We start from the raw sequence: 22,429 nt of genomic DNA on the forward strand, positions 1-22,429 counted from the left end.
ATCTAGTCTAATGTGTCATTTAAGACCAGTGTTTCCTTACTGATTTTCTTTCTGGATGACCTAAGGGTGCCTCTTATGTGGGCTGCATGAGTCTTTCTGATGTGATGAGGTGACAACCCCATGGGCAGTCTGGTGGGCATGGGTTGCCCCCAGTCTAGTTGGTTGCCAGGCCCTGCCTTGTACAGAAGCCACTGGTTGGTGGGGCTGGGTCACGAGGTGGCTAGCTGTGGATCCCAGGGAAGTCCTGGGGCTAGTACTGCCCTGCTGGTGGGCAGAGCCAGGTTCTGGGGTGGATGGTTCATGATATGGCTGGCTGTGGGGTTCAAGATATCCTAAAGCTGATGCTGGCCTGCTGGTGAATGGGGCTGGATCCTAGGATGACTGGCTGGAGGGTTCTAAGGTGTCTAGGAGCTACTCTTGGCCTGCTTGTTGGCGGGGCCAGGGTCGTGGGGTTGCTGGTAGCCTGCCCATGGGCTGGGTCAGGGCATAGGTCCTCCCAGGGGTACTGCTTACTCACTGGTGGGCAGAGCTGTGTCCTGGCTGCAAGGCTCTGGGGGCCTTGGGACTGGTATCAGCCCTCTGGTGTGTAGGGCTTGTTTCTGACATGGCTAGATGTGGGATCTAGAGTGTCCTGAAGCTGGTGTTGGCCTGCTGATGGATAGGGCTTGGGCCCAGGAGATCCTGGGGCTGGTGCCAGTCTGCTGGTGGGTGGGGTGTGTCCTGACAAGGTAAGCTGTGGGACTATGGTGACCTGGGGCTGGTGCTTGCCCACTGCTGGGTGAAGCCAGGTTCTGGGGCCAGTGCTGGCCTACTAATGGGTAGAATCAGGTCTTGGGGGTCTCTGGCTGAAGAGCCTAAAGCTATGGGCTCAGGGAATCTCTAAGTAGCTGGCCTCCTGGTGGGTGTGGCTGTGTCTCCACTTGGCTAGTTTCTTGGCCTGAGGTGTTCCAGTACAGGTGCTAATGGGCTTTTGGCCAGGGCTAGGTCCAGCAGGACTCCAAATGGCGCTTGATGGAACCAGTGTCCCTGTGGTAGAATGAGCTCCCAGAAATGGTTGCTGCCAGCGTCTTTGTCCCCAAGGAGAGTTTCAGTTGCCTTCTGCCTCTCCAAGAGGCTCTCCAAGATCCGCATGTGTGTCTGACCCAGGCCTCTTTCAAATTGCTGCTTCTGCTCTGGGTTCCAGAGCATGTCAGATTTTTTGTGCACCCTCTAAGAGTTGAGTTTCTATTTCCTTCAGCCCTCTGGCTCTTATGAAAGTAAGCCTTGCTGGCCTTAAAGCCAAATATTCTGAGGTTCATCTTCCCCTTGTAGGATCCCAGGGCTAGGGAGCCAGATGTGGGGCGAGGACCCCTCCATCCTTGGAGAGAACCTCTGTAACTATCCTACTGTTTGTGGGTCGCCCACCCAGGGGTATGGGACTTGACTATCCCGTGGCTCCACCCCTTCTACCAGTCTCATTGCTGTTCCTTCTTTACATGTGTAGCTGTGGAAGAGCTTTCTGCCAGTCTTCCAGTCTTTCTCATCAACAGTTGATCTTTAAATAGTTGTAATTTTGTTGTGCCTGCAGCAGGAGGTGAGCTCAGGGCCTTCCTACTCCGCCATCTTGGCCATCTCCCTCTCAACTGCGGAGCTGGAAGACCCATGTCCGTAAGGCTGGCTGACAGTCTGGAAACTCACTCAGGACAGAATTCTTTTCCTATTATTAAATGTCTATTATATTATTATGATTGCAGTTGAAGATCTTTTCATATGATTAAGACCATCTGACCATCTGTATTCCTTTTTTTTTTTGATGAACACTGTTTCTGTCTCTTCTGCATTTTCTCACTGGATAAAGATCTTATTTTTTATTTGTTGACCTCTTGATACAGTAAATGTATTAACCCTTTGACTGTAATGTAAAGTTAAAATATCTCATCAGAATTTTTCCCTATTTTTTTTTGCAAAGAATTTTAAAATGTTAAATTGCTCAGACGTTTATGTTTCTGAGTTTCATGGACTTCTTAGCATGTCAGTTATGATTGCAAGTGTCACACAACTGCAAGGAACCAAAGTCTAAACAAAGTGGCTCTAGTAAGTAGGGTGTGTGTGTGTGTGTGTGTGTGTGTGTGTGTGTGTGTTTGTGTGAGATAGTGAGAAATCTAGGGATAGGTGCTTGCCAGCATTGGTTCAGCCATTCAACCATTTCAGGGCCAATGTCTTATTTTACTCTCTCCGTCTTTCCCTTCTGGTCCCACGATGATTTCTTCAGGGACATAGTTACCTGCATATTTGTCCATTTTTATTGTGAAAGTAAGAAATTTTCCCAACAGATTTCCACTTAAGGCTCGTTGACCAAAACCAAGTCACAACTACCATAGTTGTGAGGGAGGCTGGGAGAGTGGAGAACAAGACTGCCATCATGATCCATCTTTGGCGGTTGAGCCTATTACCACCCTGAAGAGAACTGGGGTTTTATTTACCTGGGAAGAAGTGGGGATGTGGGTAATGGAGTTGATGGATTGATGACTCACAGTGTTTGGCGCATTAGAAAAGGCTTTGCTTCAAGATTGTAAAATCAGTTTCCCTATGTTTTTCCCTAATACTTTTATGGCTTAATATTTTACATTTCAATCTTTGATTCACTTGGTTTTTATTTTATTAATTTTGGAATACAGATATAAATTTTTCCTGAGATTACAACTAAGTTGTCATAATGCATTTGAATGATCCATCCTGTTCTCACTGATTTACTATTCCCCCTTTATCTTATACAGAATTCCTGTGTGAATCTGAATCAGTGTCTTGATTTTCTAGTCTATTCTGCTGATGTATTTAGGAACCAGTTCCATAATACATTACTTAGCTAAAATTTGGTAGAATAGATTTCTTTCACTGTTTTTTTTCCCCTCAGTTATCCTGGTAATTTTTGCATTTATTCTCCAAACAAACTTTAGAATCACTCGTCTAGTTTAAAAAAAAATTGTTAGTATTTTATGAGAATGACATACATTTCAGACTAAATTAGAAAGAATTGACAACTTTATAATGTTAAGGTTTCCTGTTTAAGAACACATATTATTTTTACTTCTTTAAGATCTTGGGGGATTCCCTCAGTAGCATTTTTTATAATTTTCTAGCTGATTTTCCTGTTATTCCCAAGTGTTTTATCTTGTGCTCCTTTTGTATGTGGGCTCTTTTCTTTCATTATCAATTCTAAACAGATGTTGTTTATGTACATGAAGACGTTTTAAATTTTAATTTTGTATGAAGACAACTTTAATTTCTTATTTATAATAATTTTTAGTGACTTTTTGTGGGTTCTTCCAGAAAGTATCTTAGTATCACTGAAGGTTATGCGTGCCATTTTTTCTTCTTGTCTAGTTGATTTGAGTAACACTTACAGAGTGATGTTATACAGCAGTGGTGGTAGTTGACAGCCTTGTCTTATTGATGAATTTATCATAATATATATATGTAAAAACGTGTCTACGTGTAATATGTTTACACTTGTTCTATGTATATGTAATGTATGTGCATATATCTTCATATGGAACGTTGTCAGGGAAGGATCCATCTATTTCTGTGATAAGAGCTTTCCATAGATGCCTTTTTAGAAACCTTATTTTAGAAAATTAAGATACAAGTCCCTGAATTTTAGATTTATTGATCAGATAGGAGCTATCTAAGCAGCATGGGGGAAGGTTAGAAAAAAAAAATCTTATCCAGACAGTAGTATGATTATTAAGTTTCTAAGAGGGTCAGGGGAATGTTTTCAGACTGGAGCATGCTGCAGTAAAACATGTTTTATTTACTGGCAGACGGGACCCGTTTCTGTATCTCTCGGGTACTTAATCGTCAGACTGAACTGCTGCTCATAATTGAAGGTTAAACCCAACACGGTGTATTTTGAAATAGCTTGATATTCTTCCATGTACCTGCACTGTTCAGATCCTCCTGGAAAAGGATACGTACTGTTTTAAAAAAAAAAGTAGTGTTTGCATTCATGCTTGCTTTTTGTTGTTGTTGTTGTTAACATCCTTAAAATCTGTAGAAATTTTTGTAAAGCCCTCCTTTTTTTTCCCCGTTTTTGTTTTTGTTTTTTTTAAATGAGGGGGAGGTAATTTACTTATATTTGGAGGTGGTACCGGGAATTGAACCCAAGACCTCCTGCATGCTAAGCAGGCACTCTACTGCTTGAGCTATACCCTCCCCACTGTAAAGCCCCTTTTAGATGTAAAAAAAATAATAAAACTCCTGATTTGAGGTTAATGAAGGAAAAGAATGCAGAGAATCTGGAGGAAAAAAGCTAGTGTTTTCCTTCGGGGGAAGGTTAACATAGGCACAGTGATGCTGCCTGAAGACTGAGGCCTCTTGCTGGTGTTACGTTTGCAGAATCAATGTGTACTGTCGTTACTCTAGCATTTGCAAAGAGACTGAATTCAGGCTAACCACCCCCCGCCAGGCTGTGCTTTGACACTTGGGAGGCTGACACAGGTTTTTATGTGATTTTCCTACTTCCTGGAATGAGCTTTTAAATGGACTGAAACAAACAGTAGCAGCAAAGAATGAATGACTGAGCCACGTTAAGTGACTGTGCCCAAGTGACAAAGACGGGAGAGGAGGACCCAAGAGAGTGTTGATAAGGATCCCACGTGCTTTACTGTGGCTTCAGCTCTCCAGGGAGTTCAAAGGATGTTCCAGTGTGGTCTGATTACCTCTCCCAGAAACTCTGGGCCATAGGTAATAGGTAGAAAGGAAGCTCTCATCTTGGGTAGTTGAATGCTGGAAGTGGAACAATGAAAGTCCTGTTCCTCCTAGCATTCCCCAAACACTGCACAATGGAAACCCCAGTCTCCTCTGGATTCCCTCTCCAGGTGAGGCGGCCAGGACTCCTCTTGCCCGCCTCTTAGTTGAGTCAGCTTTGGTTTCCCTCTTGTGTTAGAGAAAGTGAATCCCACACTTCTTCTAATCACAATCAACAATACTGGCTTTGTGGACTCAGCTGTCCCCAGTGCAGACTCTTGATGAAGGGTGAAAAGTGATAACCTAGAAACTGGATGCAGTGAGCTGGCCTGGCTGCAGCTCAATGACCCCAGGCAAACAAGTCTTATCCCCTTTCATTAGATCAAGTCTAATCCCTGAACTGTGCAATTCTTCCCAAGCTGCAGTCCTTCCCGTATCTCTAGATGCAAAGAAACATTGAAAAGTAACCTGCGGGTGTCTGGATGGGGGATTTGGGGAGGGATGTATCACTGACACAGGTTTTGGTGACTGTTAACAGTGGCATCTATTATGTAGTTTTAAAGTTTCTGAGAGAGCTCAAGTTGCTTATTTTTGTAAAAGTGAAGTGAGGGAAAGGCGAAAGGATAAGGAAAAATTCCCAGAATTGAGTTTTTGAAAAAGAAAGATAAAGTTAGTATTTACCTGCTAATTCTAGTTGTCATTATTACAGTTGTACCAGAATAGTGCCTCACATCTTGAGACAAGGACTTTGGATGCTGTGACAGCCCAGATCAGTCTTCTGAATCTACAGCTTCTGCAGGTGAATAATTCACTCCACAGAAGACACACAAGTTCCTCTCAGCACCTCTTAGACCATTTGTCTTAAAATTGAGCGCAAAATGTAGTTCCTATGGAAACTTCCATTTGTTCCCGCATAATTAGATGGTATTGGATATGAAGGAGAAAGGCCAGATGGAAACTGAATGGATGAGAAAGAGAGTAGAGGTTATAGAAATAGCAGAATCATCAAAATATAATGTAATCTGGAGTCATCTTGTGTGTGGGCAAACAGTAACACACATGTTCCTGAGTCAGCAAAAAATTAAAATATATGAATGTTTCATAAGCCAAGGAACTATAATAATCGTAAAGCCTCTGTCCAAAAAAGATTTTAATAAATTTTAAAGTCGCTCAGCCAACACAATGTTGAAGAAGAAAGCTAGAGAGTTAGAAGACTGACATTACCCAACTTCCAGACTTACTATAAAGCAACAGTAATCAAGACAATGTAGTGCTGGCAAAAGAACAAAGAAACAGATCAATGGAACAGAACAGAGTGCCCCAAAATAGACCCACATTGTATAGTCAACTGTCTTTGCAAAGGAGCAAAGGCAATACAGTGGAGCAAAGATTGTCTTTCCAACAAATGGTGCTGAAACAACTGGACATCCACATGCAAAAAAAAAAAAAGCATTTAGACATAGACCTTACATGCTTTAAAAAATTAACTTAAAATGGGTCATAGGCGTAAATGTAGAATGCAAAACTGTAAAACTTGTAGAAGATGACCCAGGAGCAAATCTAACACGGGATGACCTTGGATTTGGTGAAGACTTTTTCAACACAACACCAAAAGGCATAATCTGTGAAGGAACTGACAAACTGGACTTCTTATAATTAAAAAATTCTGTTCTGTGAAAGACACTGTAAGCAGAACAAAAAGGCAATCCATAGACTAGGAGAAAATATTTGCAAAAGATATGACTGATAGAGGACTGTTCTCCAAAATATACAAAGAACTCAATTAAAAAATGAGCCATAGACTAAGAGACACCTCATGAAAGAAGATGCACAGATGACAAATCAGCACATAAAAAAGATGCTCCACAGCATATGAGGTTAGGGAAATGCAAGTTAAAGCACTAATGAAATATCACTACACATGCATTAGAATGGCCAAAATCTAGACCACTAACAGCACAAAATGCTGATGAGGATACGGAGCAATAGGAACTCTCATTCATTGCGGAGGCACGTGGGTATGCAAAACGGTGCAGTTACTTTGCATGACAGATTGGCAGTTTCTTACAAAACTAAAAGTAGACTTACAGGAGAAAAAAAGGACTTGCCAAAGGCAACTCAGACTGTTTGGAAATAAATAAAATTAGCCCTTAATTGATACATTCTCCTCAAGATATGCTTCATAATCTGGTTGACTTACTGCTCTATGTGTAACTCACTGAGATTTTATGTTAAGGGCAGTATTTCCCATCATTGTTCTCTGTGCTTCTGAAAGATCAGCATTCTACATTCTACATTCTACAAAAAGGAAAAAAAAAAAAAAAGAATTCCTGCGACTTTCCAAGTGCTATAGTAGACATCTACCATGCATTATTTCATCTAGCCACATCATAATAACTGAATGAACTGGCTATTACCGCTGTTTTATAGAGAGGTTACACAGCTGGTGGGTAGCCGACCCCAACCCCAAAGCCTTTCCCCAGAGGAAAAGGTAGGAGAACCATTCAAGGTGGGGTTGTGGGCTGAGGGGAAGGGAAAGGAGCAGACTAGTTTCCAAAGGAAAATTTACCAATTTACAAAGTTGCATAGGGCCAGTTCTCTCCTGCAGAGAGCTGGATGTCTCTAGGACCGTAAGTGCTGACCATTATAAATTTGCTCGCATCTGTCATGGACAGATTTTTCAGTATTACGAAAAGCAACAATGATTTGTTTTGGGTTATTTCATAATACCTCCTGGGGCCTATATAAGTGTTGTTATTATTACTCTTTGCAGGATTTGGGATTTTTAAAAATCTATTTGAATGAGGTTGTTCCATAATTTTCATTTTTTGCATCATCCTTATATGGTTTGGGTGTCAAGGTTTATACTAGTCTTTTGAGTTAGGAAGGTATTACTGCTTTTTCTGCTCTAAGGGCAATTTTATATAAGATTGCCCTTAAATGCCTGGTGGAACTCTCCCATGAGATTTAGTCCCTGTCTCCCTTATTCTGGGCTCCAGCCACTCTGACACGGTTTCTTAAAAACTCGGGAGCTCTTTCCTCCCTGAGTGCCTTTGCACATACTGTTCTCCGGGCCCCCCACCCCGCTATGCAGACTTTTCCTAAATGTCACCTCCTCTGAAGCCCTTCTGTGTTCATCCTGTTTCAGGAAGATTTCTGCTTTCACCTGTTACTCTCTAGATCAGCACCATGAGGACTTTCTTGACACCTGTCACAACTTACAGCTGGTTTAATGACTTGTTTGTTTATTTGTTTTATCAACATGAGGGCACGGACTGTGTTAACACGAGTCACCCGATGCTTAGCCCAGTGCCTGGCACATGGTGAGAACTTAATATGTATTTGTTAAACAAATGATTGGCTGGTTACCCCCCATTCATTTAAATTATACATAAAGCTGAGATTCTACTCAGCTCAGTGTTCCCAAGTTTCTCTTCTAGTTGAAGAGCCTTTTACTTTTCCTAATGAGAACTCAGGAAGTTCAGTGTGCTTGAACCAAATTGTCTTAAATTATTTTCAAGATAAACTAGAGGGAATTTGGGGAAATGTACATACTCTATCTTGTCCTCCCATTGACATTTTCTGACTCTTTAGGTTCTATAGTCAGCAAACTAATGACTATTTCCAGAGGTTTCCATTTTGCTTATCTCCAGTTATATCTTAGCCTTGAAGTCTACTTTGTCTAATATAAACATAGCCACTTCAGCCTGCTTATGCTTGCTGTTTCCATAGCAGAGTTTTCTATCCATTTATTTTTAACCTGTGTCCCTATATTTAAAGTCTGTTTTTTATAGACAGCATATACTTGGGTCTTGCTTTTTTATCCATTCTGACAATCTCTGTCTTTTATTTGGAGTGTTTAGTCCTTTTACACTTAGTGTGATTATCAATTTGATTGCCTTAAGGCCTACATTCTGTTCCTTGTTTTCTATTCTGTTCCTCCTTTCCTGGTTTCTTTTGGGTTAAATGAGTATTTTTAACAAGTCTATTTAAATTCATCTATTAGCCTATTTGCATTTTTAAAGTGATTGCTTAGACATTACATTATTTCTAACTTTTTAGAGTTTTAGAGTTAATATTGTATTGCTTCATGTAAAATGTAAGAACTTAGTAACCAGATAGATTTGTTTTCTACTTTCTCTGATGTCATTCATGCCTTAGTTGTCATATGTATTACATTTCTGTACGTCCTAAACCCTATGTGACGATGCTGTAACTTTTGCTCTTTTCTCAATTCATTCAAAGTTTTGTGATTTTAGACACTAGTCTGCCTAATAGTTTCTGGGACAAGAGTGAAAACCAAGGCCTAGTTCATAGCCTCAGTGGACTCCTTGTTCCTAAAACTGTCCATGTGTATTTATAAATCGCTGAGAAGCCTACAGGAAGCCACTTTATTGGAACACCCAGTTGCAAGCTTTCACCTAGTAAACTAGGTTTATTCGTCCTCTTTTTAAGTTTAAATTGCAGTGAGTTTCCAAGCCTCTTTCCTCCCACACAAACCAGTTCCTTGTATTTCTTCATGCAAAATCAAATATTTATGGCATGCACTTTATTATAACACTTTGGCATCAAGCAGTCCTTAAAATCAATATTTTTTGGTCTTTTTCTTTTGCATTTCTTTCTGAAACAATACATTATGCCTTTTCTACTTTCAGGAGCTTATTTTCCTGTGATTAAATTGTATTTTTCAAGTGTGGTACTTTTCATATCTGAATTTGTGCTTTCCAGAGCATACTCCTCTCTTGCTTTTGCCTTCATGTTTCTGCTGTAGGTTGGTAGCTTTTGAGGACTGTTTTTTTCATTCTTTGCCTCTGATTCCTTGCTGAGGTGTTTTCCTGACTTTTTGTGCCAAAGCCAGTGAACCATACAGAAGCATGCTAGCTATGCCGCGGAGTATCTGTGTGAGTTCAGGTTAGTCACCAATTCCTTGGAGCTCCATTTTATGTGAAATGATGTGAGATTCCTTCTGGCTCTAATATTCTATGTTCCTATGTCCCCAATTGTACTTTTAGTGACACACAAACACTGCCCAGCCGGGGGGGGGGGCATGGGGGGGCAGGGTTGGAGCTGCTACAGCGGTATTCTCACTTGTTTACACACACACACACACAAACTCTTCTCTCATTATCCTCTGGCATGTCTGGTTTTGATCGTCCTCACTTTTAGAACCTACTTCTGAGCATCTCCTGGTTCTCACCCCATATTCGGCTGCCTCTCCCTTGCTCTTCAAATACCCTCCGTGCTTATATTCTTGAATTGGACTTCTACCCCTTTCGCCTACCTGGTAATCCACACAGCTCTGCTCCCGGCCTTGCACTCCACCCCTGCCTGCTGAGTTCACCAGCATTTTTCTCCCTAATCCCTTCACTACACCCTTTCCTTCCTGAGAAAAGGCCATGGAAAAAATTGGAGAAGCTTGTGAAGTCAGTATAGTGCAAAAGAGACATGGGACTGGCTCAAGGTGAAATGCTGACTTAAGAGGAAGTTTACTTTTGTCATTTTCCCGTATCTCTTCTTCAGATACATTTCTTCTCTTGGTGCCCCACTCCCAGGGCTCTCATACTATTCTCATACTCTACTTACGGGACACCAGAGGCACCTTCACCTAGTTCTCAGGACTCCAAATTCTAGATCACAGCCACATCCAACCCTTTCCTCCAGCTAAACTTATGCATCCTGTCTGTGTTTGCTCCTTAAGAGCCCTGTTCTCTAGTAGCCAAATCAAGAAGGAGCCAAAGGCTAACAGTGGTTTAAAGGGTTTCCTTTCCTAGATAACATGATAGAACGTGGGAAAAAAAAAGGAATCGGTAGGTCTTGGTTTGAAACCAAGCTCTCTTGCTTCGATCTATGTGAATTTCACCAAGTAACTCACTCTCTTGAGTCACAGTTTCCTTTTCGTTAACGTGAGAGAGAAAAATACCTTTCATGGGGTTGCAGTAAGAATCTATACGTGTGTGCAAGCATTCCTTGTAAGTACTGTGTAATATAAAGATTTTTACTCGGGAATCAAAAATGCTTCTCAGCCTTGCCATATGCATTATTAATTGGGAAAGAGGGCAGTTCGTTTGGAAAATGATAGATCTAGAACAGCCTCTATACCGAAGTTGGTTCTTAAAATTTTTTCCTTGATTAATGCATAGAAAAAAGAATAAAAGATGAAGAGAGAAGCCAGGTAAGATTTGATGAGTGGAAGATAAGATTTTTGGACAGAAGATAGCATACCCATCTATCCATCCAGTTTCTGGAGAGAGGACCCACCCAGTTGAGTAATAATGTGTGTCATTTAGTGAACATATACAATGTGCCAGTCAAACTCTTCAGAACTGTAAAAAAGGAAATGGCTACTCAAAGCTAGTAAGTAAGTTTTATAATGTCACACTGCTGCAGGGGGTGGAGCCAGCTTCCAAACTCAGCTCTGTCTGATCCCAAAGCCTGTGCTCTTTTCAGCAGACCTCTCTGATCCTACTTTTTGGAAGATGCTTACTGATCCATCTCAGAAGCTACATACCACCTGGGGCACCCGAGCTACTTCAAAAAACAAAGAGCAGGAATGTTTCAAAATAATTTGGTGTTGACTGGCCTGAGGCCCTTGGGATGGACCTGTTAGAACTGTGCTCTGGCCCGAGCAGTCTCCTCAGAACAGAGTCCTCTCTGGAGCACCCAGCAGGGAATGTGCTTCTGCAAGTCCCAGCCCATCCAGAGGTTGGCACCCAAAATTATAAAGGGAGGGAGACTAAAGGAGCCATTACATCATGACACTATGTAATTATTTCACATTGGTGTAATTCCTGCTGGACTGCTGGTTAAGCCACCTTTCGTGTCTGGAATGGAAGAAGGCTTTGTGGGTCAGTGTAGAACTGGGTATTCTTCATGGCAAATGTCTCAGCCAAGTGGCTGGACAAGGTGCAGGGGTCCCTGAAGTCGCACCTCTTCCTACACTCATGGTGGCTGAGTCCGAGTCCAGCCCCACCGTGGGAGAGGACTCCGCGGTCCTCAAGGGTGGCTTTCCCTGGCACGTTGTCAGGTACCACGCCCTCATCGCGTTATCAAAGAGCAGGTTCTCGTTGCAGAAAGAATTCAGAAATGAGACATGGAGGTCAAGAAAGCAAAGCAAGGATTTATTAAGGGATAGAAAGTACACTCTCAAGCAAAGAGTGGGCAGACCCAGGTGGGTAGCTGCCCTGAGTTTCTCTGGTAAGCTGGTGATGTGGGGTGTAAAAATGAATGGGCAGAATATTCATTGGCAGGGAGGGGTCTGGGGTCGTCTTTCCTGGTCTTCATCCCAGCTCCACCTTCCCGAGGGAAGGAGGTTTTTTTTGCCTTTACTTAGTCTTGATTTGGAAGTTGGATAAGGGCATAGTGAGTGAAAGGTTACATCTGGATGGTGGAGATTCCTGTCTTGTCCCACCATTCTTTGTCAGCCTCCAGGACACTTGTCAACCCAAAATGTGTGGTTTCTTATCAGTCAGAGGTTCCTGCTTTTCTTGGTTTGCCCAAGGACCCCTGTTATTCATAGATATATGGTTTCCTGCCATTTGGCCCATGTCCCTCTTACTCTGCTCACATCGAGCCGCCTGCCTGCTCTAACAGTCGGCACTGGGACAATATTTGAAGATGACCATGGTGGTGATCGCTCGGAGCCAAGGGAGAGAATGAAGGAAGCTTTATCTGAGTGTCTAAAACCTTGATTACATCCAAGTAGGCTCAACCAAAGCCCAAACTTCCCCTTTCAATAGAAAGTCCTTCTATTTGTGAGGGATGGATTTGGGGAAGGCCATCACTGGAGTTTTCCGTGTTCTCTTCGGTTTTCCTCAGGCAGGGAACTGGATTGGGGATGGTAAGAGGAAGGAAAGGAAAGAGCTCCAATCCAAAGCAGATTTCAAATTCCTTGGAGAGTTTGCATTCATTTACTGATTTGACTAACCAGCTCCAAGCTGATGCAAATGGCCTATGCAGGCTTTTACTGGGTGAGGGGAGGAGCTTGCAGACTTCTGATCCAGGGGGAGGCTCCTCCTTTGGGAGGCTGGCAGAGGAAAGATGTCTGACTTCTCAGGTTGTGTTGCAAGGTACTCTACCTCATTTTGGTCAAGATCTTGACGAAGGGCCTTGCACATCTTGAGGAGGCAACTTGGCAATTCAGTTGATTAGAAATGAAAGGTCTAACATCCCTCAGCAGTTGTCATTGGGTGATTTTTTTCCCATTTGGAATTCTGTAGGATCAGAATTACATTTAGCGCTGGAAGGGACAGTGTGTATATGGATTGGCGGGGAGGGCTTGGCAGGCAGGAGAGAAGGAAGGGAGCTAACATGGATGTGCTAGGATCGTTAACACGTTTTCTTCGTTGAAATCAATTCAGTGGTGCTTTGAGGAAAATAATTCTCCAGGAAACCTGGGCCTTCAGTGAGATGCTGGCTGGAGCCCTGTGCAGCTGCTGCTTCTCTGTTCTGTACGTTTCTGGAGAGAGGAGATTCTCAGCTGGCCGTGTGCACGGTTCCCTTTCCTAACAGAAGAGCAGGAGTGCAGCCGTGAGCAAGGTGGTCAGGACGGCCTCACGGCCGGGCTTCCTGGTTCCCGACTGCTCGGACCCCCAGGGCTTTGTAACGTGGCTTCCTCCTGTTCGGGGCTCTCCTCGAGTATTGTTCAAATTTCCCAGTCCTCAGACTGAACCCAAATAGCGTTGTTTTGTGCCCATGTGGGCTGAGCCGGGACTTCCTTAACGAGAAAGAGAAAACAAAATCAAGCAACCTCACAAAGCCATTTTAAATAGAACAGAACCTACACATTTCCTCAAGGGACTGAGCTGGAACAAAACCAGATCAAAATCCTCTGAGTAAGCCTGGATGGAGTCAGAATTTCCCTGAAGTCGTGCCCATCGCCGCAGGTAAATGTCACCGAGGGCTCAGGTGCTCGGGAGGCTGAGAACGTGGTCCGCGGAGGGCGCGGGGCCGGGGCCCTGGCTCGGGGGGCCCCTCAGCTGGCTGGGCGCTGACCCCTCACCTGTGAAGTGATGGGGTTGTACTTACTTCACAGTGTCCAAACTAAACAAAATAAAACGGAAGCAGTGGGAACTTTCCCCAGAAGGTATCTTTTAGAGGAATCTCGATGAGTAGAGCTGATACAGGCAGAGCCGCTCCGGGTGAAGCAGCGGGGGGCAGGTAGCTCAGGAGACCCAGAGTAAAGCATAAAAATGATACCAGGTACTGTGTAACACGCCATGGGCTTTTCTAAGGCCTTTCCGTGGTAACTCATGGACCCCTCACAGCCATCCTTCTGAGGGAGGTGCTACTCTCATCATCAGCGTCCCCATTTTACAGTTGAGGACACTGAGGCATGGAGAGGTTAAGTCGATTGCCTGAGGTCAGACAGCTAGTGAGAGGAAGTGTAGGACTGGATGCAGGCGTTGTGACTTGGCCGTGTCGCCCTCTCCAGCCAGCTCTGTTGGGGACCACTCTGCGTAAGGGATGCAGAATCAGGATGGACTGCGTCAGAAACTTGGAACCCACGAACCCAGGTCTCTGATGTGACTGCCAAAATGAAGGCTGGATGTTGAAGCTCAAGTAGGCAGGACCCGCAGGTGGACAAAAACCAACATCCTGTCTCTGATGGGAGTTTTGCTCCTGAAACAGCAGATCGCTCTTTGATAGAGGAGGCTGTTCCTCCAGCCCCAAGGCCCACTGCCTAAAAATATTGCCCTGCCTAGAGTTGGAGTTGTTCTGAGACCCAGTGATTCAGTGTGTGATGCCGTTTTCCAGGAATGAAGGGTTTATTTTATTAACTTACTTAAAACCCTTTAATGTGCCTCCCAGGAGGCTGCCTACTTCAGAGATTCACGGAAGGCAAAAGGAACAGGGAATATGAACCTCAGAATTAGTGAAAAGTGTTTTGCCAACATGATGGAAGAAATAATTTTAAGACACATTTTGAAGATGGTTTCATTTCAGTAGACTTGTAATCTAGCTCTGTCTTGTATGTGTGAGTGACTAACACGATGCAGTTATGAATGGGAAGATAACTGTCTTTCAAGGTAGCTTTAGATAAAGTAAAAATGTCGATATGTTCAGTGCATGCATTGAGTTTCTTATTCTGTACATAAAAGAGTCACATTGCCTCCCCGTCTGTAGCTTGGTTTTTCATTTTCTTTTCATTGAAGTGTCTTTTGAAGAGCAAGTGTTAGTTGATGAAGTCCAATTTGTCCGAAATTTTTATCTTTTATGAATTGTGTTTTTGGTGTCATATCTAAGATATCTGTGTCGAACTCAAGTGAACTCTCATTTCACACTGTCGTTCGAAATGCTTATTCAGATACACGTGTGCCAGTCACCACGCGAGGGGCTGGACGTGTGAAAGTGCGTAGAATGCCCTTTAGCAGGGACGGGGCGATGAGTAGTCCGTGGCAGACGGGCATCTGGTTGCATTTACAGGAGGACCTGCAGCTGAGACCCCAGGGAGGGAGTGGGTGTGCTCCCAGGCTGTGGGGGGAAGCCAAGGTCAACTCAGGTGATCTGATGTGAGGTCTCAGGACCAGAATTCTGGTCTAGGGGAAAGGCGCTGGGATCCTTGGAGGACTCCAGAAGAGTGCAGCTTAGAGGGTTTGGGGAAAGACAGAATAGTCTTCTCTGCCTTGAAAAAGATTAGGCAGAATTTACAGTGGTTTTTACTCGCAGAGATCTACCATTTCAATCTAGCAGAAATGAGGTCCTTAAAAAAAAAAAAAAAAAAAAAAAAAGAGAGAGAGTGAATCTGTGAGTCCTGACAGTGAGGACACTGCCCCAGGTTGTATGTGCTTAAAGCCAACATCTTGGGCAGCTTGGCTGGAAGATCCGCTCATTGTCCTGTGGTCTTTTGGAACAAGAATGGCATTGGCAGCTGTCTGCTCACACTAATCAAGAGTGGTCTTTCTAGAGGCTCAAAGAGGGGCAGTGATGCCAGGAACTCCCCTCCCAGAAGGATGGTGACCATGAGGCATCTGGTTCCGAGCACCCGTGTTAAGGTCCAGTACCTGAATAGTTGTTCTTCCACTGGGCAAAGGGACTTTAGCTTGTGGTGTTTACCCTTGCAACTGCCCTAAAAGGAGGAGAAGTGGACTTCTTGCTGGGCGGGACTGGCCCTGGAGACTCTTCTAGTGGAGGAACTGGCAAAGGATTCACTAAAGAGAGAGGCTACCTCGGTGTTGCATTAGGGTCTGAATCTCGGGTCTTGAAGGGAGATCACTGGTCTCTTGCTACTCAAAGTGTGACCAGAGGACGGAGCATCAGCATCACTGGGGACCTTGGGTTAAAGACACCGTGTCTCCAGCCTTGCCCAGAGACTATGGTGGAAGAGCAGATATTCTGCCCCTGCTTCCCAAGATGGCGGTAATACTGGCAAAATCTGCTTTGTACCCAGGTCCCTAGTTGCTCTGAAGCATTTTCAGGTTTGAGAAGCACTGGTCTGGTTCAGGGGTTCTGGAATCTCTTGCAAAAACCTTGGCTAAGTGGTCATCTGGGCTCTGCTTGGAAGTCCAGGGACATGAGAATGACCCTTGTGTGTGTGTGTATGTGTGTGTTTTTTTTTTCTTCGATGAGGCTAGCCAGCCAGGTCAGTGGACAGAAGTGAATAAACCGCTGCGCTCTAGTTTGCAAGAGCAGGTCAGCTGTTAGAGTTCTCTTCTAAAAAGCTCATCTTCATTGCAAACAGATGGCTTAAAAGGTTTGGAGGGAGCAAGAGGAGGACTTTGGTATGTGATTCTCTGTGCATCCAGCCTCATTCCACGGTGTATCTAGTATCGGGGGAAATGCAGCATTATTGTGAGTATTATTAACGCAAATGGGTTGCCCTCAGTTACTCTGTATGCTTACTTTAAATGGCTTCACGCTGTTTTTCAGGTAAGATGAACAAACTGATGCTAGCAGTGGCTCCCAGACTCTTGCGGGCATCGGAATCACCCAGAGAGCTTGGTAGAAGAGATGACTAAGCCCCACTCCCAGAGGCTTTGGTTCTGTTTATGGGGTGGGAACTGATCACTTACATTTCCGGCAATTCCCAGAGGATGCTGATTCTGGCTGTAGAAACAGTAGCTTTGAGAAGCATGATTGGCAACTTAGGAAATACCTAGACCTTTACTATCTGGCATTGTGCTCTGACGATGCAGAATATAGGGCCAGATTTCAGCATTTCAGGGTCATGGGAGACAGAGTACCTGGGAGAACTTAAATACAGAGGTCATCTACAGCACTCTCTTGAGACCATTGATGCCAGACTACTGCTTCCCAAACCTGCATCCGAGTTGCTAACAAGCAATATAAAAGCTGCTTCATTTTCCATTCTTAGTTTCTACTCACCGCGGATGGCAGACAGATAGTTCTGGCCGTTCTGGTCGCCTGCCTGCAGGGTGGTTGATGTTGGTCTCCCAAGTGCCTCCTGGGGGGCAGGCAGGTGGCTCCCACCAGCCAGCATGGCTGAGACATTGTGAGCATGGGGCCCAGCTCTGAGCTGAGTGGTGGATGGCCTCCCAGGCCATCATAGTTCTGAGCGTAGTCACAGGCTCCACCCCACGTTTATGGTCTCAACCACGCACATCTGTGATTTCAGTAGAATTAAGGAGCAGTTCTACTGTGGGAGGACCTAGGGTCCTTTCACACTGGGAATCGCGTCAGTCCTCAGCCAACTGATGAATCTTTGGGACAGCACAGGACCCAAGCATCTCTGCTTGGGATTCCTTCTGGCACATTTCTCCACCTGTGGCAGCTGCTCAGCTTTGAATGATTTGCTCTGACCTTTCTGGTGCCACTCGTCTCAAGATTGCCTGCAGACTGCTCTGTGACAGGCTTCCTGCCAGTGACAAACCATGACTGTACTAGATCCCGTAATTGAGTGGAGACAGGATTTACCTCATTGGACCACCTTGCCTGGCTGACTCTATTTTGTATTATTAAAAACAGAGACTTGGACTTTTTTTTTGTATAAAAAATTTATTGAGATGATGCAATTATAGGCTTTTCTTTAAAAATTATTTGCAACTCACTGGCCCTGAGAAAAGGCATTTTTTTTGTTTTTTTTTTTTTTTCTTTTTTGTTACATTCATTTGATTCAGTCCCTTATAAACCCCACACCTCATAAACAACAAGAGATTAGAAATTAAAAAAAAGGAAATTCTAGATTCGTTCTGGTTTGCAGGTGGTTGCAGTCACAAAGAGAAATCTTCAAGAATGTTCACTTGGCATGTGTGAAAGATTCAGGGAGCTTGTGGTGGTTTAGTGTTGATGCAGATGGAGCCAAAAGAGTATCAGGTTAGGCTTCTGTGGTTTTCAGGCAGGCAGGGACTATTGTCACCCCCCCCTCCCCCCCTCCACGGCTTCTTGGATCACATCCTCCATTCTGGGTTTCAGCTCAGAAGGGGAACAGGTTGAGTGGGTGAAAACGAACTAGCACCGAATGCTTGGGCAAAAAAACTGCCCTTTGTTCTTTGTGTATTTCCCCAATCTTTTCAGCTTCCCGGGTGGGAATGGGTCAAATGTGGGTATGGCCAGGCTGGACCCCAATCCTAATTCTGTCCTTGGCATGCCGTCTGCTCCTGGGACAAGCCACATGATCTCTCTGATACTCAGGTTTCCCTACTGCAAAAGGGAGTTAATGTTTCAAAATTGTATTCAGAACTGGATCCTAGGCAGTCAGAGGTGATGATGGTTACTTACGCATTTTAGGTACATCTTGTCATAGCCATTTAAGTTTCAGCTAAATCTATATTCTCATTTGGATAAAGTATCAGTGTAAGAAGACAGTGGATCAGAGGGTTCCAGACATACTGTTGACAGGGGAAAATCCATCAGTCTGTTACTCTTTTCCTGTGGGGACCCCCCCCCCCCCATAAAAAAGGATTTGGGACATTGGTGCTGCTACCTTAGGCAAGACAGAGTTGCCTTGGTACAAAAACATCTTAGAGATCATGTTACTTCCACGGCCAATAAGCGGCCAATCACTTTCTTCAGATAGAGAGGAGGCATCCTGGCTATGTCAAGGTGCGGGGCAAAGAAGACGCTAGAGAATTTCAAGATACAATGAGAGTGTCCACCCCGGCCACAGCTGGAGGAAACTGCTCCCCCTGCCATGGCTTTCTGCGTTTTTGTTTCCCGACTCCTGCTTTTGTGGGTCAAGAACTCCCACGGTGGCAGCAGGGAAAGGCCAGCTACTCAGATCCTGGATGACCTTTTAATTTGGTCCCAGGTGAACTTTTCATCACCTCCAGTGCTTAGTGTTGCAGTGAGAAGTTTCATGCTGGGTAGATCCTCCAGGTAGAAGATAAGCTCTCGGAGGGCAAGGATGGCTCCTGATGCTTCTGAATTCCTCGGGGAGTCTAGCAGGTGATCCACCAAACTTTGCTAAACTGAATCTGAAATCTTGTGGGTCTGCAGTGTGTAAGCACTGGATCCCTGGGTCAGCATTGCCCAGGTATTCTCTCAAAGAACCAATGAGAAGAACTTTGGCCATTAAGGGAATCACCAGAAAACCAAAAGCGGTAACATCTAGTTGGGCGATAAAGACTGCGTTTGGAATTAGCACCTTCTGTTTCTTCTTCAAGTGGCTGAAGGTGTCATCTTAAGTCTTTTATAGTCTTACAGGATATTGCTTTAAATATAGAAATCCTGGGGAAAAAGGAGAATTTCTCCTTTATGGTTCAACTGTAAGATTCTTTGAACAATCAGAGCCCGAAGTCCGTAATACCTGGGTGGATGGAATGAGAAGTTCTAATCTCAGGGAGGAGCCCCATTATGCCTGGGTCTCTGATTTCATAGTCACACAAAGAGCCTCAGTAAAGACCCACTCTCTCTCTCCAGCCCTTGAACTCAATGGCTTTCACAACACATCAGGTATGTGGCTTAACCTCTGCATTGGAGAGCCAGTATCTGTCATCTTAGAGGCTGGAAAACTATCACCATGTGCTCTTGAAAGACATCTGGAGCGTGCTGGGACCCAGCTGGATTTCATCCCCATTCAAGTAGCTTGAGCCCAGACTCTTCCTAATGGGACCCTCCAGCCTCACAGCCAGTCCCCGAGCTCACCGCAAGCCCAACATTCTGGAAGGCAGAGTGAGGGGAGTGTGTGATAGTGGGCGGGGGGAGGGGGCTCCTTCCACACGTCTATCCATCTAAGAGGCAGGAAGCTTCCGGAGTCCTCGAATGGACAGCCAATCTGTTTGTCCCTCTCCCCCCACAGGCTGGTTTCCTTGCCAGTAAGGGAGGGGGGGATCCCTCCTGCCCGTGTGCCTGTAACCCCTGCCTGCCTGATTTAAATCAGAAACGGCCCGAGGGTGTGGCAGCTTCCTCTGGAAGTGCCGCTGACCATGTACCCACGGACCCTGGGGGACCACAAGATGCTCACTCAGCTGAGAAGAACCGGAGAGAAACGAGGAGGGGGTGCTTTGTAAGGCAGGTCTCATCTTTTCGAGTAAAAAAAGTCTGTACTCCTAATGCTGGACTCCGAGCCTGTGTTAGAAGAGTCAATTTAGGTGGCTAGAAAAGGGAAAAAAAACTACACTAGCTTTATGAAAATATGTTATCAAAAGTACTAAGAGGTGTCACTTTCCTGATTTTATAAGATATCATTGACCTTATTTTGAGGTGAAAAAGAGCCACAGACGGGTCCATTGTGAAACACAGCTATGAGAGAAGGAAAATGCAATGTATCTGAGGAATTTCCTGTCTGCCCAGGCTCGGCAAACACCTGATCCAACTAGGACTGCACACTCGAGGATCCTCCCCTCTCAAAGGCCCTGTGTCCTACGGGGACCAGGACACTTTGAAACAGGCTAGGAATTGAAATAAAAATTAGACGAGGGCATGAACCTGACGGCCAGGTGGCCTCGGGGATGGAGCAGAGAAGACCCCTCCTGGTGCCTGCTTTGGAATAGTAATACATCCCCACCGCAGGAGATTTTTCACCCAGTTTCCGGACCGCCAGGTCTGTGTGGTCTTTCTATATTTTCCACTTTGGAGCACTTTGCAAACTAATTTCTCCAAATAACCTGGACAGCCTTCCACACTTATCTTCTGCTCCGTGGAACCACCAAGCCCCGTGGTCCTCACAGCCATGTCAGGGGTGGCCTGCTGGACTAGCACTGCTCTTTCCAGAGGGCGGCGGCCTCTGTGATGGTTTTGGCTTCCCCGCGGTGGGTAGCCCAAGGCTGGGTTGTGGTTTTGATTTTCGTGGTGCCGGCTCTAAAGCACCCTGACCACTGATTCCGTTTAGGGGCCACCAATTCCCAAGACTCTCCAAGAGGCTGAACTCTTGCTGAAAGAACCTCTGAAGTTCAACAGCAGACGGGGAGGGATGGCAAAGGGGAGGCAGGGAAGGAAAGAGAGCCAGAGAGAGAAGAGAGAGCTCTCCTTTTCACTTTATCTTTTTTTAAAAGCATCTTTTTTTTTTTTTTTCCTTTTCCCCCCCCCAGCCAAGACCCAACAGCAACAGGAACAAAGCTGATCCATGTGGCAGGATCAAGAGGAACCTGAGTGCTTTAGCACATGTTCTCTCTCGTGACCAGCTGGGCTTCTGCACTTGGTGAGATTTGCAAAAAATATATATATATAATAGATACATATTTCCATAGGAAAACAACCTGGGGTGTCTTCCCCTGTATGAATGATGAAAAGTCAAACCGCATGGTCTTAAAAAACAAAAACACCATGAAACTAACAATGGGGGAGGGGGGAGGGAGAGGAATTACAGACAGAGATTCCAAACGAGAAAGAACCAGGACTCGAGTCCCAGGCTGGTGCCCTTGGCCAGAATTCCAGCGCCGCCTTTGCTGAGTGGTTTGTCTAAGGTGCTCCGGGGTCCCTCCTGGTGGGCGAGAGGAGTGTCACTGCTGTTTCCGGGTCTCTTCCCTTCCTCTCCTCAGTCATCCTGGCGGGCAGGGCGCCCTTGGCTGCCGGCCCGCTGAGACAGGGGCTGGCTCCTTCAGCACTCATCTTCTTGGTATATTTGTTCATCCAGCTCCTGGGACTCAAGGTGCTCCAGACGGTCTGTCCGGCCGCTCATGATTTCATCCGGGGTCTTCATAAACCTTTGGAAGAGGAAATGGGGGAGTAAAGAAAGAGGTTACCATTTGCTAAAGTTGTCTTTGCCTTGAACTTGAAACTAACAAGAGAAGCCCCATTACTCTCACGCAGCTGGACAGCTCCTGAACCTGGTCGGTAATGCTGACTTGGCACAGATCAATGATACTCCTTCCTCTGACTACCTGAAAAATCGTGAAATAACTATGAAAGGGTCTAGGATGACTGTGAGGAGGCAGCACTGTGGGAGCTGCGTCGTGCATTCCCGCGTGACCACACGGGGAACCCTAGGACGGCTCACTTCTCTGCGTTTCTGCTTTTCAGAGGGTTCCGTTTTACAAAGACCCATGAGAGCTGTGTATCCATTTCCATCCCACACTGTAAACCCAAGGGATGGTATTCAAAACTTGAATTTAACTCGAAGGATACAATTAAACACTGAATGGAACATCTGGCAAGACAGTGGTGCTTCTGGAAATTGGAAAGGCCAGGATAGGATCTTTCTCGAGGTTATCCCTGATCCACCCCAAATGCTAGCACTTCATGTCCTTTTCTCTGTCTTCCGTTGCAGCTTGGTGTGCACAGCAAGCCTCATTGTTGTCTTTGGGTTTATTTGGAAATGATGTCAGTGCCGTGTTTTGACGTGATTTACGTGGTTCAGGAAGGTACTCTG

At 44.9% G+C, this 22,429-nt stretch overlaps 1 protein-coding gene across 3 annotated transcripts in view; it reads right to left on the reverse strand.

Moving 5' to 3' along the window:
• Positions 1–17,764: 17,764 nt before the first annotated feature.
• The window catches only part of ETV6 (ETS variant transcription factor 6), a 222,635-nt gene continuing 217,970 nt past the window's right edge, over positions 17,765–22,429 (reverse strand). For 2 of the 3 annotated variants that reach the window (XM_032473181.1, XM_032473182.1), the window contains one exon: positions 17,765–21,764. In XM_032473181.1, coding sequence (XP_032329072.1) covers positions 21,659–21,764 — 106 coding nt within the window. In that variant the 3' untranslated portion in view covers positions 17,765–21,658. The remainder of the gene's footprint in view (positions 21,765–22,429) is intronic. The other variant, XM_032473179.1, reaches the window with a different exon arrangement.

This window comes from Camelus ferus, chromosome 34 (assembly GCF_009834535.1).
Source record: "Camelus ferus isolate YT-003-E chromosome 34, BCGSAC_Cfer_1.0, whole genome shotgun sequence".
NCBI classification, from domain to species: Eukaryota; Metazoa; Chordata; class Mammalia; order Artiodactyla; family Camelidae; genus Camelus; species Camelus ferus.